The 16,581-nt window shown below is 45.6% G+C and overlaps 1 protein-coding gene across 4 annotated transcripts in view; it reads right to left on the bottom strand.

Moving 5' to 3' along the window:
* Positions 1 to 461: 461 nt before the first annotated feature.
* The window catches only part of syn1 (synapsin I), a 53,410-nt gene continuing 37,290 nt past the window's right edge, over positions 462 to 16,581 (bottom strand). Inside the window, exons 4-14 of one of the 4 annotated variants that reach the window (XM_034169784.1) lie at positions 12,113 to 12,204; positions 11,860 to 12,016; positions 11,669 to 11,758; positions 9,206 to 9,268; positions 8,983 to 9,125; positions 8,824 to 8,898; positions 8,609 to 8,711; positions 8,386 to 8,535; positions 6,065 to 6,134; positions 5,423 to 5,927; positions 462 to 1,579 (exon numbers count right to left, since the gene is read on the bottom strand). In XM_034169784.1, coding sequence (XP_034025675.1) covers positions 1,444 to 1,579; positions 5,423 to 5,927; positions 6,065 to 6,134; positions 8,386 to 8,535; positions 8,609 to 8,711; positions 8,824 to 8,898; positions 8,983 to 9,125; positions 9,206 to 9,268; positions 11,669 to 11,758; positions 11,860 to 12,016; positions 12,113 to 12,204 — 1,584 coding nt within the window. In that variant the 3' untranslated portion in view covers positions 462 to 1,443. Of the gene's footprint in view, positions 1,580 to 5,418; positions 5,928 to 6,064; positions 6,135 to 8,385; positions 8,536 to 8,608; positions 8,712 to 8,823; positions 8,899 to 8,982; positions 9,126 to 9,205; positions 9,269 to 11,668; positions 11,759 to 11,859; positions 12,017 to 12,112; positions 12,205 to 16,581 lie in introns of all 4 variants that reach the window. The other 3 variants (XM_034169786.1, XM_034169785.1, XM_034169787.1) reach the window with 3 other exon arrangements.

The following is a 16,581-nucleotide window of genomic DNA, read 5'->3' on the forward strand; positions in this document are numbered from 1 at the left end:
CTTTAATATTGAATTGCAATAGTTGCATTTCTTGCGTATCATGATGCAACTTGAATCTACACCCAAATATCATGATCGGCTTTGTATCGTGAGATAAGAGAATTTTCCAAGCCCTATGTGCCAACCTCCAGTGGAAAGTACCAGCAATCACACCCACGTGTGTGTGTGTATATATATATATATATATATATATATATATATATATATATATGTGTGTGTGTAAAGGGTTCAGATGCAAAAATCACAACTGCACTTTGAAATGGGGATGGAAAAGAAAGCGCAATGCAAAATGCAAAGATTTCCATGAATAAAATGGAAAGTGTTTGTTCAAATTCTTTAATATTTTGCACACTGATGCATGCAAGTGCATGTTGGCCTCAACTAAAAATTTGTAATTTTGGATATACTAGGTTTTGCATCTGAACCTTTCATACATACATATATATATAATATGTAGTTTCACTCAGTGACTATTCCAAAACACTACATTTTAACATTCCACTGCTCACCAACCCTGCCAGTGCTGTGTCATACCGTGATGCACCTGTCAGAAAATCTGGTAGCAAAGTAAACCTGAAAATATACACTTTATCAGTCAGTGTATTCAAGTATTATTTTGCAGTACTTTGTGTGCAAGTTCAAACGCCCAAACTAAATCTATAACTTTCCCTTCATTACTGTTCAACAAATGTATCACGGAAGACAATCACTTGGACATCCCTGAGACACCTCCGTCTGACCGTACTGTCTTCTCCGTGTTAGTAAGGCATGCGTTCAAGGTGGAGAGCTTTCCGCCATTTGTTCTTGTGCGACATATTTGAGAAGAAAGTGGAAGCAACAAACATTCCTACAGCTACCAGACTACTTTACTAATTCAGCTACATGTGACAACACAGCTATAAGCACCAGTGTGTGTGTGTGTGGGGGGGGGGGGGGGGGGTGTTGGACAACATCCGCTGCCTCCTGTTGACATGCAGTAAGATGTCAGAATGAGTGTTCAAGAGCGTTCCAGAGATTCAACAACATCGACGACTGCATTATCGTGTTCTCGCCTGTTGTTCGTCGAAAACCAGCCGGCGTTAGAGGTCACAATGGCGTCACGGCAACAACAACGAGTGGAAGCGGTGTCTGTGTGTTCATGCATGCAGCACACAAGCTTATGTGACTTACTTGAGATTGAGGCGAGGAATGTTTCAGACATCTGTACCCAAATTTTCTATGTATTTTACTTTGAAAATGTCTGAAGTATTTAGGCAGTGGGTGTTCCGTGTGTGTGTGTGTGTGTGTGTGTGTGTGTGTGTGTTTTGTGATGAGCGTCAGTGTTGGTAAGTAGGAGGTGGCATCCTGTTGGTCCGTGTCCATTGCGGAGAGAAGAAATCTGTCCTCCAGGATGCTTGTCCGTCTTTCTGTCAGTCAGAGTGAGGGGGAGGGGCTAATGCCTTTTCAGTCCGAGAAGAGACCAGCAAAAGATTTGCGTAGATTGCGGATGGTTTCGGCCTTCACCTCGTCCTGGCTAAGGCTGGCTCGTGGCGCCGGGATTTCTGGAATGTTGAAGGTATTGGTAAGAGACTGCGACTTGCTACAAAGAGAGGAAAATGGCAATAGAGGAGAAGGAAATGCTATTAACGTCATGCAGCAAATGCATGGAATGAATAGACTGGAGCATGGCAAAAGAGGTCAGGGGGCATTCCTCCTTTTCGGACTTCATTTATTACTTCATCATTTCAAACTGTTTGAATATGATAGTGAATGATTTCAAGATGCAAAATGATACGTTTTCAATATGGACATGTTTTAATGAGTAAATAAATATAGTACAGAATCAAGATAATAAAAAAAACTGTATCCAGGGGTAGCTAATCAGCTAACGGCTAATGAGCTAAATTATGCATTCGCAGATTAGGTTTTCAAGTACCTTTGAACACATACGTTATCACAACAATAACAAAATATAATTTTTAGACTCAGATGAGTCTAAAAATTTAAGCATGATTAGGTTGTGCCAAGACCAGTCACACTGAAAGCGATCTAAGTCCCTGAGTCTCACTTCCACACTTCTATCCTCCTCTCCCTCGTCCTCTGGACATGCGGTCCAAAACATCTTTTCTCAACAGTAGCACAGTTTCTGTCTGCCGTGCTTAGCAACAGTAAAGGTTGCGGATATTAACTCTGACTTCGACCAATCCAATATGGAAATTCAATCTGTGATCTACATGTTTGGTTTGGCAGATTTGATGCTGGATGTCCTTCCTGACCCAATCCTACTCATTTATCCAGTCTTGGGATTGGTACGCCAAATGCACTGGCTTGTGCACCCAATGTGGCCGAGCTACCAAGACCCTCTACAACAAGGACTACAAGTTCTATGATATAAGGACTGGTTGTTTTACTGAACAGATTATTGATTATTGCAATTTTTTATCCCCAAGCAGCCACTGAGCTCCCGCTGTGGCCAGATTCTTCGTAGCAATCCCAGCCAGTGAATCCAGGAAGAAAGAAAACCAGCATAAATCTATGGTGCAATTTTCCATGCAGTACCACACTGTATAGTTTGCATTTCCTAATGATTGATTTAAGTCCAAGCTTTTTAATAATCCAGCTTTTTAATACTTTAAAGCTGTTGTGCAAAAAAAAGTGGACTAACTGCTTGCCACATTTAGCCCTGATATATCGAAAATATGGGGATGGGTAACAGGTAAATTTTGCAGAGTACAATATACTCCGCCAAGATAACATTTGGTCCCAGTCTAAACAGATTTAAATGCACTCTATTATAGACTGAAATCAGCTCTAACGTCTTGTCAAATCACATTGTTCAACTGCAATAAGAGTCATTCACAGCATGATAAAGTTGATTTTACCCTATGATAGAACTGATTTTGCACTGTGATAGAGTATATTTAACTCTATTTGGACTGGGACCAAATGTTATCCTGGCAGAGTATATTTTACTCTGCACAATTTACTGTGTATATGCACCCAATATCTAATGTCAGTGGTTCAATAATACCGTAACCTGGTATAGACCCCTAGTCTGCAGAAAACTGTCTATAAAAGTGATGATTTGCATCAAATAAAAAAAATCCTTATGTTTAGTTTTTCCAGTTACCTATTAGTCCTGACATGTAAGGCCTATGAATAAAAATGGCTGTAATTTCTAAATGGTTTATGTGATATGTTTTCTTTTAAACCCTGTGAATTAAAGCTGAAGGTGTACGTCACACGCACACTCTTTCTTTTATTTTAACTACATTATGGTGGTGAACCAAGACAAAATGACAAAATTTGTCATTGTCCAAATATTTATGGACCAGACTGCAGGGACAAACCTCATTTGCTGCATCACAAGGTTTGAACAGGCCAGTCATGAAGGGCAACATGTGCAGATGAACTCTGGTCCTCACATCCAGGGCTGCAGCGCTGGACATGGTCCTCCAACGCCTGCGTAGCTAAGTGGACAGTGTGTCTACTTAGTTTGCGCGTTGAAGTAGACATCCTGTAGAACTGCCGTGTCTGCAGAATTGCTCAGTTCATTAACTCTGACTGTAGTCTTGGTGTTGCTTCCCTAAAAGTTCAGCTGAAGTCACTCAGACTGCCATCTGCTTCGTGTCCCAGATCTAGACTTCAGCATCACAGTTTCAAGGCACTACATTGTAGTTACTGGAGGAGATTTTTCTTCTCCGAGGGCGCTCTGAATATAATCCAGAGCGGTCGTAACCACATCTTAGAGACAATTCTGAGCTTATAGGTACTTCAAAAAGCTATGAAGCCATTACAGACATGCAAAGAGTCATCTGGCAGAGGAAACTGTGAGCAGGTGAATCTGTGGTTTTGCAACCCTCAGTATGCTTGTACATAGGAACTGATGTATTTCACTCCCCCAAACCTATACCTCGCAGTCATAGCACGAGAAGCAAGTCATGGTACGGTCCTGACAGATGACTCTGCTGCACTGTTGGCGAAGCTACTTTTACAGGTGTGTAAGGTTGTATCTTCAGTCTGAGTGTTGGACATCTCCAGTGTCAGGGTTCTTGTAGGTGGGTCCTCCAGTCAGCTGTGAACTGTTGAATCTCTGTGACACTGCAAAGGTGATGAAACAGCTGAGGTTGGGTAAAGCTGCAGAGTTCTATGTGTGATGAAGGCCAACAGGTGGTGCTGCACAGAAGACGTTTGTAAGCCTCACTCCCCAAAGCTAAAAGATGATCCTGGATGTTGTGAGTTTGCGCCCAGAGTGGGACAAGCTGCACATGGTACTGGGGCTCAATGTCTTCAGATGGGTGGAGATGCTGCTCTTCAGGAATTACAAGCAATCTTTTCTTCTCCTTGGGAGGCAAGTACAGTATCATCGCAACAAACTAGAAGAAAGAGCTTCACTCTCTGGAAAGTAAAGTATCATTTCCTTGATTACAATACCTTCAAGGTACTATGCTGCCCTATGTGCCAGATTATGTAACTGCAAGGGTCACTCTCAAAAGGATTTAGTGTCACCTGCTTCTTGCTTAGCGTAGTCTGACTTCATGTACAACAAGTCAACCATCGACCACACCCTAGCTCAGTCATCATCATCTTATTTCTAAGTCAGTTGTGGGTATGACTTTTAGTTGTGGGTATGCCCTCCTATAATGTAACATTGTAGGAAGGCATTAAAGTTTTCTTTAATCTCATTCAATTGCATCTTTGATGCAGTTGATGGTTTGAACCAAAGATAATAAAAGCATTGGTTGTACTGTCAGAAGCAAAGCAGTCATAAATGTCTATGAAAGTTCGCACCTAGGTATCCCCTCCCCTAGTTGAGCATAAATGTGAATAACAGTGGGACTTCTTTGCAGTCTGTGTAGATTGACTGGTTGGTCAGACTGTTTGTGGGATATTGTGTATGTATTGTGTATTGTGTGTACTAAATTGTTGGACATCACTGCTGGCCTATATACAGACGCTAAGAATGCTGTGTAGAATGGAGACAGTGTCATTGATGTCTTCCCAGTCAATACTGGCATGTTCTTTAGTGCTTGACTGGACTTGGTGTTGGGTAAGGTCCAGGGTCTTGGGTGCCTTTGTTGGTAAGGAATGGTTCACTGTCTTTGGATTGAAGACAATGCTGTGATTTTTATTGAATCAATGGATGTCCAAGGTGCAGGACACAAGAAGGAGAGTGAAGAGTTAGAATGTCTTAGGTTGTGACTCTTCTAGATCTAGACTGAGATGCAGTTGTCACTGACTTCCATTAGCAGTGTGTGTATATCATGTCAAAATTGTTGGTAGAAACTGTTGAAGCAATGTTGAAGCAATGAAAACTGTGAAGACTGGAAGTCATGCATGTTCATGTGGCTCATCAGAGTGCATTATGGGATTTATCGCATGACATGCTCACTTTATGTTGTAGAAATGTCCAATGGCTCATTTCTGATGCACACTTACTTACTTTAGTTGTGAAGGGCCACCCCCAGGTGTGTTGTCCTGACTTGGTTTCTGTGGGAGCTGAGGCTTCTGCTGCATAGGAGGTCGCCCACCTGGACCTCCCTGTCCTGGGGCGACAGGTTGGGGTTGCTGGGTTGTGGCTGTTCCAGGCCGGTTTTGCTGACCAGGACCCCTCTGTTGCTGTGGCCCTCCCTGTGACTGCTGCCTGGGCGGATGAGCAGGCCTCTGCACCCCCGGGGGCTTCTGACCTCCTGGAGCTTTCTGCTGTTGGGAGACAGATTGTTGTCTCTGAGCTTGAGGGGACCCTCCCTGGCTTCGCTGAGGAGAACCCTGACCAGAAGAAGCTCTCTGGCCATGAGGTGCTCCCTGATCTGATGGCCGTTGCTGGGTGTTGGGCTTTGTCTGGACACTGGGCTCCACAGTGTCCTGGCTCAACTGTTGGGCCTGTGTCGGCGGTTGGCCTTGAGGTTGTGGACGCTGCTGAGATGGGGGACTTTGCTGGGGGCCCCCTAAGTGACAAAAACAGACCCCAGCCCACACAATATGAACTTCCTGCATAACCGTCACTCTCTTTTAACATCTATAAATGTCATTTTATAATCGATTTACTGAATTAGGTTATATTCTGAAAAAGACATTGTCTAACCCTGGGGTGGGGGGCGCTGCTGAGCCTGTGACACTTTGGATGGAGAGACAGGCTGAGGAGACGGTGCTTTCTGTAAATAGGACAGAAAACAAATACATTCTAAAACATTAGTGACACTTTACAACGATTTTGAATAACAAATAACAAATAAATAATTTAAAATGGCATAAACCAGTCTGATACTATCTTTCTAAGTGAGAGAATTAGGATTAAATATAATATTTTGAGCAATGGACAGCTGACTGATTGTCACAGTGCCTTATGCAGAAAACACCACATAAAGCTGGATGTCTACATTTGTAGAGTTTTAAGTAGAACCAGTTGACAGACGTTCATGTGTGTAAGTCCATGGACCAAGCAGGTTTTCGATACCACTGACTACGTAACACTTAAAATCCAGCCCAGTGTACCACGGCCGACACAAAAATGTATGATGGGCATCACAGGGTGGAAGCTGTAGCTAGGTGGCAAAATTGAAAAATGCTCTAATCATATTAGAATGTATATAATTAAATCTGATCACTTTTTACTAAAATTGGACCAACTTTAACTTTAACCACTGTACAGATTGAAATTGACATTTGTCAACATTTTTGCTGTTTTTACCCCATAACTCCACAACATTCAGTCATAGGTCATCCAAATGATATCTTTTTGAAACCTTCTGATCAGACAAATAATGTGGTATAATTGTAAGAGTGATAATTTTAATATAAGCAGCTGACCCTACCCCTCCATTATAATGCTCTTTCCACACATTCCTCTCATTGTTGATTTTGTTATTTAAATATTCAGTCATTTATAGAGTAAAAACACTCTATTGTAGAGTGAAATCAGCTCTACCGTTGTTGCTGACCAAATGGTCCCCCCGCCCCGCCTTCACTGCTTCATTTCAGAGCTCAGACACCCTGTGGACGAGCTGTCTTCAAAGCGATCAAATGGATTCATGGGATTATTAACCATCAGATGACAAGGTAAACCCTCTTAAATCATTCTAAAGTCAGTTTGAAGCAGAAACAGGGCAGTTTTAAGCAGGAACGAAGCCTTAATCTGTGACGTTTTGAAATGACGTACGGTCAGTGAACGCAACAGCTAGCAGCTGTGTAGCTGTGATCACTTCCTCCGCCTTTTCTGATGAAATAATGCTGAATTTATGTGGAAATGACTCTGGTACAAAAGCTTCAGATATCTGTCACTGAGCTAGATGCTGACTGGAGTGCAGTTTGAAGCAGAAATGAGGTAATAATCAGTGAACCGCGGCTAATGACGCATGTGCAGTGAAGGCAGGGCGGACCGATTTTTAGGGGAAACCCTTTGGTCTACGACACCGTCTAGTCAATGCAAGTGGTTTTACACTATGTTGTGTTGATTTAGCCCCGTGGTAGAGTATATTTAACTCTATTTAGACTAGGACCAAATATTATCCCAGCAGAGTAAATTTTTACTCAGCAAATTTCCTTTGTATCAGCCTATGTATTCCAATTAAGGGTCATGGGGGGCTGGAGAAGATCCCAGCAGTCATAGGGCGAGTGGCTGGGTACATCCTATCATAGTGACACGTGAAGACAAACATTCACACATCTACAGTCAATTTAGAATCGCCAAGTCACCTGACTTGCCTGTCTTTAGAAGGGCAAGGAAGCTGGAGCACCCGGAGGGGAACCCACTCAAACATCAAACAAGGCTTTCGTTTGTCATTTTAGATGAGATGCAAAGCTGAAGTTAAAGATGAAGGAAATGGCTTCCATTGGTATTTGAAAAAGGCAAAATGCTAGAACCTCCCATGCGCCTGACCTCTAGCACCATCATCCTTTAAATTTCTGTTTGAGAATGTTCTATGAATGTTCTAGTTTTCTGTTTTTCAGGATTTTTGATGATAGTAAGTCCCTTCGACTGCTCCCTTGTTTTCTCCACTCAGGGTCACCACTGCAGATCCAAGGTGGGTCTGCATGTTAAATGAAATTGGCACAAGTTTTACACCGGATGCCCTTCCTGACGCAACTCCACATTACATGGACAAATGTGGCAGAGGTGGGGTTTGAACCGGGAACCTTCCACACAGAAACCAAGCACACTAATCACTTGGTCACCACCCCCTAGGATTTTTGATGCTATCAGGTCAAATACACAATACTGTAATAAATAAATAAAATCCAGGATCCAGATCCATGTCCAAAACCAAATCACTTTTTTAATCATGACAAGTGCCTTTGCTCACAAATTTCTGAAACTGTTTGAAGTTTTTAAAGTGTATTTCAAGACAAAACTCAACTGGAGATTCTTGATACAGACCAAGTACAGACCGTCAGTGGTTTGAGCACCTGTGATGGCTGTCCTGTCGCTGCACGAACTGTGGAAGTACTGGAAGTGCGTGTTACAGTTTGGTTCATTTTTGAAATGACCAATTCTACAATCTGGGCACGATCCTCATCCTGCTGGTCCCCAATCAACGGCATCGAACAGTCATCAACCTAAAAAACAAGTCAAGGCTGAGACAGATTCCCAAAGATTGGTCTGTGATAACACTACTCCGTGTCCCAGTACCTCGATGATGTAGTCCTTGCCATCTTTTCCATGCAGAGCCTCCACCGCACAGATATCCAACCCTCCAAATATGTCAGCACAGGAGTCCACCCACATTTGATACCTGCAATAAGACATCAAACACAGCTAATAATGATAATACGTGCACTGTAATACTATGTCGTACTACATAGTGCTGTGGTTTACAGTCTCATCACGTATCTGCGAGTACGTACTTGTCTGACATTGCAACCTGTTCAAGCATAGATGAGCCAGTGTTGGTTTTCCAGTTGCCAGATATTGAAGTTCTCCTGGTAAACAGAATAAACATTAATTTTAAAATGACATAATAATGTAATAATGATTGTATAAAAAGCTTAATTCGTCTTGCTCACATATAAGCCTTGTAGTTGTTGCCAATCTTCTGGATGCGCACGTCATACTTTGCATCAATGAAGGGCTCAGATGTGGCATACGTTTTGGTCAGTGCCACAACACTGGCGATATCTTGAAAATCATATTGATTGTCCACTTTGACCTGGATTGTCCGAGTTGTAACATGAATAATAAGACATCACACAGGTGCTGCAATCACATTCTGTGAAGTAATTACAGTACCTTTCCCATTCCTGAGTGAGCATGGCCCATCTTCACCACAACAGGGAACCCAGGCGATGTGATCTGCAAACAGAGCATGAAAAAAAACCCTCAACCACTATATATATATATATATATATATATATATATATATATATACACACACAATATCACCATTTCTCTCAAATATTGTTCACAAACCAGTCTAAATCTGTGATAGTGAGCACTTCTCCTTTGCTTAGATAATCCATCCCACCTCACAGGTGTGCCATATCAAGATGCTGATTAGACACCATTATTAGTGCACAGGTGTGCCTTAGACTGCCCACAATAAAAGGCCACTCTGAAAGGTGCAATTTTATCACACAGCACAATGCCACAGATGTTGCAAGATTTGAGGGAGCGTGCAATTGGCATGCTGACAGCAGGAATGTCAGCTGTTGCTCCTGTATTGAATGTTCATGTCTCTACCATAAGCCGTCTCCAAAGTTGTTTCAGAGAATTTGGCAGTACATCCAACCAGCCTCACAATCGCAGACCACGTGTAACCACACCAGCCCAGGACCTCCACATCCAGCATGTTCACCTCCAAGATCGTCTCAGACCAGCCACTCGGACAGCTGCTGGAACAATCGGTTTGCATAACCAAAGAATTTCTGCACAAACTGTCAGAAACCGTCTCAGGGAAGCTCATCTGCATGCTCGTCGTCCTCATCAGGATCTCGACCTGACTCCAGTTCGTCGTCGTAACCGACTTGAGTGGGCAAATGCTCACATTTGCTGGCATTTGGCACGTTGGAGAGGTGTTCTCTTCACGGATGATGCGAAGGAGATGTGTTGCACTGCATGAGGCAAATGGTGGTCACACCAGATACTGACTGGTATCCCCCCCCCCCAATAAAACAAAACTGCACCTTTCAGAGTGGCCTTTTATTGTGGGCAGTCTAAGGCACACCTGTGCACTAATCATGGTGTCTAATCAGCATCTTGGTAAGGCACACCTGTGAGGTGGGATGGATTATCTCAGCAAAGGAGAAGTGCTCACTATCACAGATTTCGACTGGTTTGTGAACAATATTTGAGGGAAATGGTGATATTGTGTATGTGGAAAAAGTTTTAGATCTTTGAGTTCATCTCATACAAAATGGGAGCAAAACCAAAAGTGTTGCGTTTATATTTTTGTTGAGTATAAATTACATTTTTTCAAAGATTTTCTGGGAGAGACCACCCTAGGCCCCCTCATCACCCCTGGGGTGTTCCACACATTCCCAGGGAGTTTGTGTCTGTGCACAAACCATCCACTCAAATGCCCATTGGTACGCAATCTGTCGTGCCAGAGAGTAAACTCATTGTAAACCATTGTAAACTGTTGCAAACTGTAGGCGACTTCGTGCAAGTGCTCTGTGTCTGTGCGCAAACCATCCTTTTAAATGCCCACTGGTACACAATCAGATTGTAAACTTGTAAGCATGTTGTAAACTTGTTGTAAACCTGTTGTAAACTCATTGTAAACCATTGTAAACTGTTGTAAACTGTAGGCGACTTCGTGCAAGTGCACAAAGATAATTTTGGAAATCTCTCTCACGCATTATTTATGTGAACTTCACGTGAACACTGCGCAAACAATTCAAAAACACTGAGTTTCACTGCGAGTCATTGCATCAGCACACCGCATAACATCGCAGCTCATCTGAACGATTATGACGAGATGTTAAATCAATCATAAACATAATTTTACAGATACTCATAAGGAGGAATGAAAATGCAACTGTTTTACCAAGCCATGACAATATAAATATTCAAATAATTACCTTTTAGACTGTTCCAAATGTGTTCTCCACCTCATGAAGTGCACGAGAAAGAGAGAGAGAGAGAGAGAGAAAAAGTTGCAGCTGTAGAAAATTGCTCTGTGATTCCGGAAGCGATTAGAGGTGTTTTTATCAGATTGAAAATGATTAATCCGCTACAAAATAATTATTTCATATACGCAGCGTCCAGCACACAAAGCGCAGCATCCACCTGGGAACACAGCGGGTGGCATTGGCACGACGAATTGCGCGGCAGTGCGGGGGTTAAATGCGTGCAAATGTCAAGGCACCATAATACGTTTCCCCCACCAGGAAGCTTGGTCAACTTATTCAAGTGCTTTGTGAAAGTCAACAGAGGCTGCAAAGAAGCACTGGTAATATTTGTGGCTGTGTTGAATCAGGACTTGCAGAGCTCAGATTGCAGTTGATAGTTGACTTTGTGGGTGTGAAGCCAAACTGCTCTGGACTAAAAGTGGTAGCAATGTGTTTATACTGCAAAGGAAGCTCAAACATCTGCCCACGGTATTAGATTGGTCTTTGTTGCTCAGTCAGATGGGATATTGATGTATCAGTAAATTCTGTTAGTGTGTCCCTTGCAGCTAACACTATCCATCATGGAGACATCATCAAAGTGATGGTGGGGGAGAAGAAGAAGAGCAGACAGCAAAGTACTCACCATTTCTTTATAGTTGGGATAGTAAACCTGTTCAATCAGGGGGAACTCCTCCGGGCCCAGCTGCTTGTACAGTCTAGTCATCTGAGCAAACTGGAACACACTCATAGCTTCAGGATGCAGCACGTATGTTATATTTCTACTCATCTGGTGCCATCACATGTAATGTCCAGTAATCTAATATTGGGACTTACCACCCACGGTTTGTCACAGAAATTGTAGACAGAGTGCAAAGAGTTAACACTAGGAAGCCCTGCGTACTGCAGGCCGATGACGATGTTGCGATGGTCTCCGTTTTTGTCCATGCTGAAAGCATGCTGTCTAATCAACACAAAGTCTGGCTTAAATGATCTGGAAAAGATGACATTCATTAAACATTAAACTGAACCACAACCGGTCAAACATTCTGGAGTAGATTTTAGATGCTGTGTTCTATAAGATGCATACTTGTTAATCTTATGTCCGTTCCTGATTGCATCAATGTTCACGTTGTAGGTTCCTGTAGCAGTGGCTACCAAGTTGATTTCGGAGAATTCTGCCTGAAAGTAGAAAGTTCAAATCTACACATGATGCAAATAACCATGATCACGTTCACAGCAAGATGAATAGAGTTTAATTAGAAGACAGCAAATGTTACCTGGCACACATTTCCTCTTGTTAAGCAACTACAAGAGAAACTAGACCTGCCAGCAGTGATACACTGGGTTCAAGCCCCCTTTGTGGGCCGCCTCCCAAGCCCTTGCGGGGCACATGTGACTCGTAATGATGTAGCGGTAATATAAGATGCGAGCCTGAGCCACTTGGGCGACAGTGCTGTCACACCAACTTTGGCGGCAAAAGGACTAACTTTAACTAAGACATCCGTACTATTTCAGTGCACACACTGAATGACAGCTGTTCCTCCCAACACATGCATGAGTTGCTGTGCGGACAGGCCCCCTTTCATACTGTAAGTTTTATTTTGAAAAATAAAAAAAAATGGCAAAGACGGACCAAATGTAAAATGAAATTAAACACTTCATTTTGACATGAAAGAGAGTGTTTCTGTTAACTTTGGTGGTATCTGATGGAATATATGAAAAGATATTAATTTTAATATGTTTTTTTTTTTTTTTTTTTAAATATAGAGTGACGGACTTCAAAATAGACCATACGTACCAGTGTGTGAAAGTTTGGTCTACAATCAGTGGATATGATGAAAAGGTTTCAGTTTTGTAGGACAAACAGGTGATTTTTGATGAATTTTTTAAAATTTTTCCAAGTGTAATTTGCATAATGAGACTGAGATAATAATGAGAGATAATGAGACATAATGAGACTTTATGCAATCATCACCAAATTGTAGGGTTCATCTCAAACACCAAATTTGGTATCCAACTTTGCTCCTTCGACTGTATCCTTGTGGTAAGTTTCAAGTTTGTAGGTGCTACTGTTGCAACAATATGTAACACTTTGTGTCATGCTCCTTTTAATAGCTTAAGTTCTAAATGGTGTGTTGGGAAAGTGTAGTGACACGGACCCACAACAGGGGGTGTAAATGAACGGACAATAGAGGAAGTTAAATGTGAACACTTTACTGTTGTGAATGACACAACCACACACAGCAGATTATAGAATAAATACAAGTCAATGAATAAAGGTGTCGTGTGGGCAGGCTCGACGATAGGAGACGTCCGTCTGGAGATGAACCGGAACCACACGATTTCCACCGCCACCGAACCCGAAGACAGTCAAGTGTGGGTGTGTGTACACCCCGTAACAATAACGGTGGGAATTCCACCTCCACCTCTAACACACACTCGTGCAGCGTCTGAGTACCACTTATCTGGTGGGAAGTAGAACGAAACAGTCGCGACCCACGCCGGTCCTCTGGGTAGACAGCTGCAACAAAGTAGCTCTTGCAATCAATCAATATAGTATGCAGGCAGAGAAAGTTACCTCTCAAAGAAGTACGATATCTCGGCGACGTGGTGGAGGTGTCATTCTGCTTTTATCCAAGGTAAAGTGCAGATGATCGGTGACAGCTGTCATAGTTGATGAATGACAGCTGTCACCTCGGCTGTTCCTGTACAGCCGCAGCGCCCCCTCGTGCCTGAAGCCCGCACTTCAGGCAGGGCGCCCTCTGGTGGTGGGCCAGCAGTACCTCCTCTTCTGGCGGCCCACACAACAGGACCCCCCCCTCAACGGGCGCCTCCTGGCGCCCGACCAGGCTTGTCCGGGTGGCGACGGTAAAAATCGACCAGGAGGGTCGGGTCCAGGATGAAGCTCCTCTTCGCCCAGGAGTGTTCTTTGGGTCCATACCCCTCCCAGTCCACCAAATATTGGAAGCCCCGGCCCATTCGACGGACATCCAAGAGCCGGCGTACTGTCCAGGCTGGCTCCCCGTTGATGATACGGGCAGGAGGCGGCGCCGGACCGGGTGTACAGAGGGGTGAGGTGTGATGCGTTTCAACCGAGACACATGAAAGACTGGATGGATCCGCAGTGAGGCCGGGAGTTGGAGCCTCACTGCGGCGGGACTGAGGACCTTGAGGATCCGGAAGGGCCCTATGTAGCGGTCCTTTAGTTTGGGGGAAGCCACCTGGAGGGGTATTTCCCGTGTGGATAGCCATACCTCCTGCCCGGGCTGATATGCGGGAGCCTGGACCGTTGACGGTCTGCATGGGACTTTGCCCTCATCCGGGCCCTCAACAAGGCCGAACGGGCGGTGCGCTACACCCGACGGCATCTTCGCAGGTGGGCCTGGACCGAGGGTACACCGACCTCTCCCTCCACCACAGGAAACAAAGGGGGCTGGTACCCCAGACACACCTCGAACGGGGAGAGGCCGGTGGCAGAGGACACTTGGCTGTTATGCGCGTACTCGATCCAGGCCAGGTGTTCACTCCAAGCCGTCGGGTGTGCGGATGTAGTACATCGCAGGGCCTGCTCCAGCTCTTGATTAGCCCGTTCAGCCTGTCCGTTGGTCTGAGGGTGATACCCAGATGAGAGGCTCACGGTGGCCCCCAGTTCCCGGCAGAAACTTCTCCAAACCTGCGAGGAAAACTGGGGACCGCGATCCGAGACGATGTCTGTTGGTATCCCATGCAGACGGACGACATGGTGGACCAGGAGATCCGCTGTCTCCTATATTATATATATATGTATATATATATATATATTTATAAATGTTTATTTGCCCTCCATGACCAGTGAAAGATCAAGGACCGAGACGTCGCCCGGTATGGCGGAGCAGGGGTCCCACCCTGGAGCCAGGCCTGGGGTTGGGGCTTGCGCGCGAGCGCCTGGTGGTCGGGCCTTAGCCCATGGGGCCCGGCCGGGCTCAGCCCAAAGGAGCAACGTGGGCCCGCCCTCATGTGGATTCACCACCTGCAGAGGGGGCCATGGGGGTCGGGTGCAGAGAGGATTGGGTGGCGGTCGAGAGCGGGCGGCCCGGCGGCCCGGTCCATGCTCACAGTCCCTGGCTGTTGGGACGTGTCACCTCGCTGGGGGGCAAGGAGCCTGAGCTTGTGCGGGAGGTTGAGAGATACCGACTAGAGATAGTCGGGCTCACCTCCACGCACAGCATGGGCTCTGGTACCCAAGTCCCGGAGAGGGGTTGGACGAGACCGAGAGCTGGGGTTGCACTGCTTATTGCTCCCCAGCTCAGTTGCCATGTGTTGGAGTTCACTCCGGTGAACGAGAGAGTCGCGTCCCTACGCCTTCAGGTCGGGGACAGGTCTCTCACCGTTGTCTTGGCCTACGGGCCGAGCAGCAGTGCAGAGTACCCGACCTTCCTGGAGTCCCTGGGGGATTTCAATGCCCACGTGGGTGGCAACAATGAGACCTGGAGAGGGGTGATCGGGAAGCACGGCCTCCCTGATCTGAACCGGAGTGGTGTTCAGTTGTTGGACTTCTGTGCTAGTCACAGTTTGTCCATCACGAACACCATGTTCGAGCACAAGGGTGTCCATAAGTGCACGTGGCACCAGGACACCCTGAGCCGGAGGTCGATGATCGACTTTGTAGTTGTATCATCTGACCTTCGGCCACGTGTATCGGACACTCGAGTAAAGAGAGGGGCAGAGCTGTTGACCGATCACCACCTGGTGGTGAGTTGGATCCGCTGGGAGGGGAGGAAGCCGGTCAGACCTGGCAGGCCCATACGTATCATAAGGGTCTGCTGGGAACGACTGGCGGAACCCTCTGTCAGGGAGGTCTTCCATTCCCACCTCTGGGAGAGCTTCTCCCAGATCCCGGGGGAGGTTGGAGACATGGAGTCTGAGTGGACCATGTTCTCCACCTCCATTGCTGAGGCGGCCGCTCGTAGCTGTGGTTGCAAGGTCTCTGGTGCCTGTCGCGGCGGCAATCCCTGAACCCGGTGGTGGACACCGGAAGTAAGGGATGCCGTCAAGCTGAAGAAGGAGTCCTACTTATCTTTGTTGGTAGGTGGGACCCCAGAGGCAGCTGACAGGTACCGGTAGGCCAAGCGTGCCGCAGCCCGTGCAGTCGCAGAGGCAAAAACTCGGGTCTGGGAGGAGTTCGGGGAGGCTATGGAAGAGGACTATCGGTCGGCCTCGAAGAGATTCTGGCAAACCGTCCGACGCCTCAGGAGGCGGAAGCAGCTCTCCACTGGCACTGTTTACGGTGCGGGTGGGGAGCTGTTGACTCTGACTGGGGATGTTGTTGGGCGGTGGAAGGAGTACTTCGAGGATCGCCTCAATCCCATCATCACGTCTTCCGAAGAGGAGGCAGAGACTGGGGACCCAGAGGCGGACTCATCCATTACCCAGGCAGAAGTCACCGAGGTGGTTGGAAAGCTCCTCGGTGGCAAGGCTCCTGGGGTGGATGAAATCCGTCCTGAGTACCTTAAGTCTCTGGATGTTGTGGGACTGTCTTGGCTGACACGCCTCTGCAATATCGCGTGGCGATCAGGG

The sequence above is a fragment of the Thalassophryne amazonica genome, chromosome 5 (assembly GCF_902500255.1).
Source record: "Thalassophryne amazonica chromosome 5, fThaAma1.1, whole genome shotgun sequence".
In the NCBI taxonomy this organism is placed as follows: domain Eukaryota; kingdom Metazoa; phylum Chordata; class Actinopteri; order Batrachoidiformes; family Batrachoididae; genus Thalassophryne; species Thalassophryne amazonica.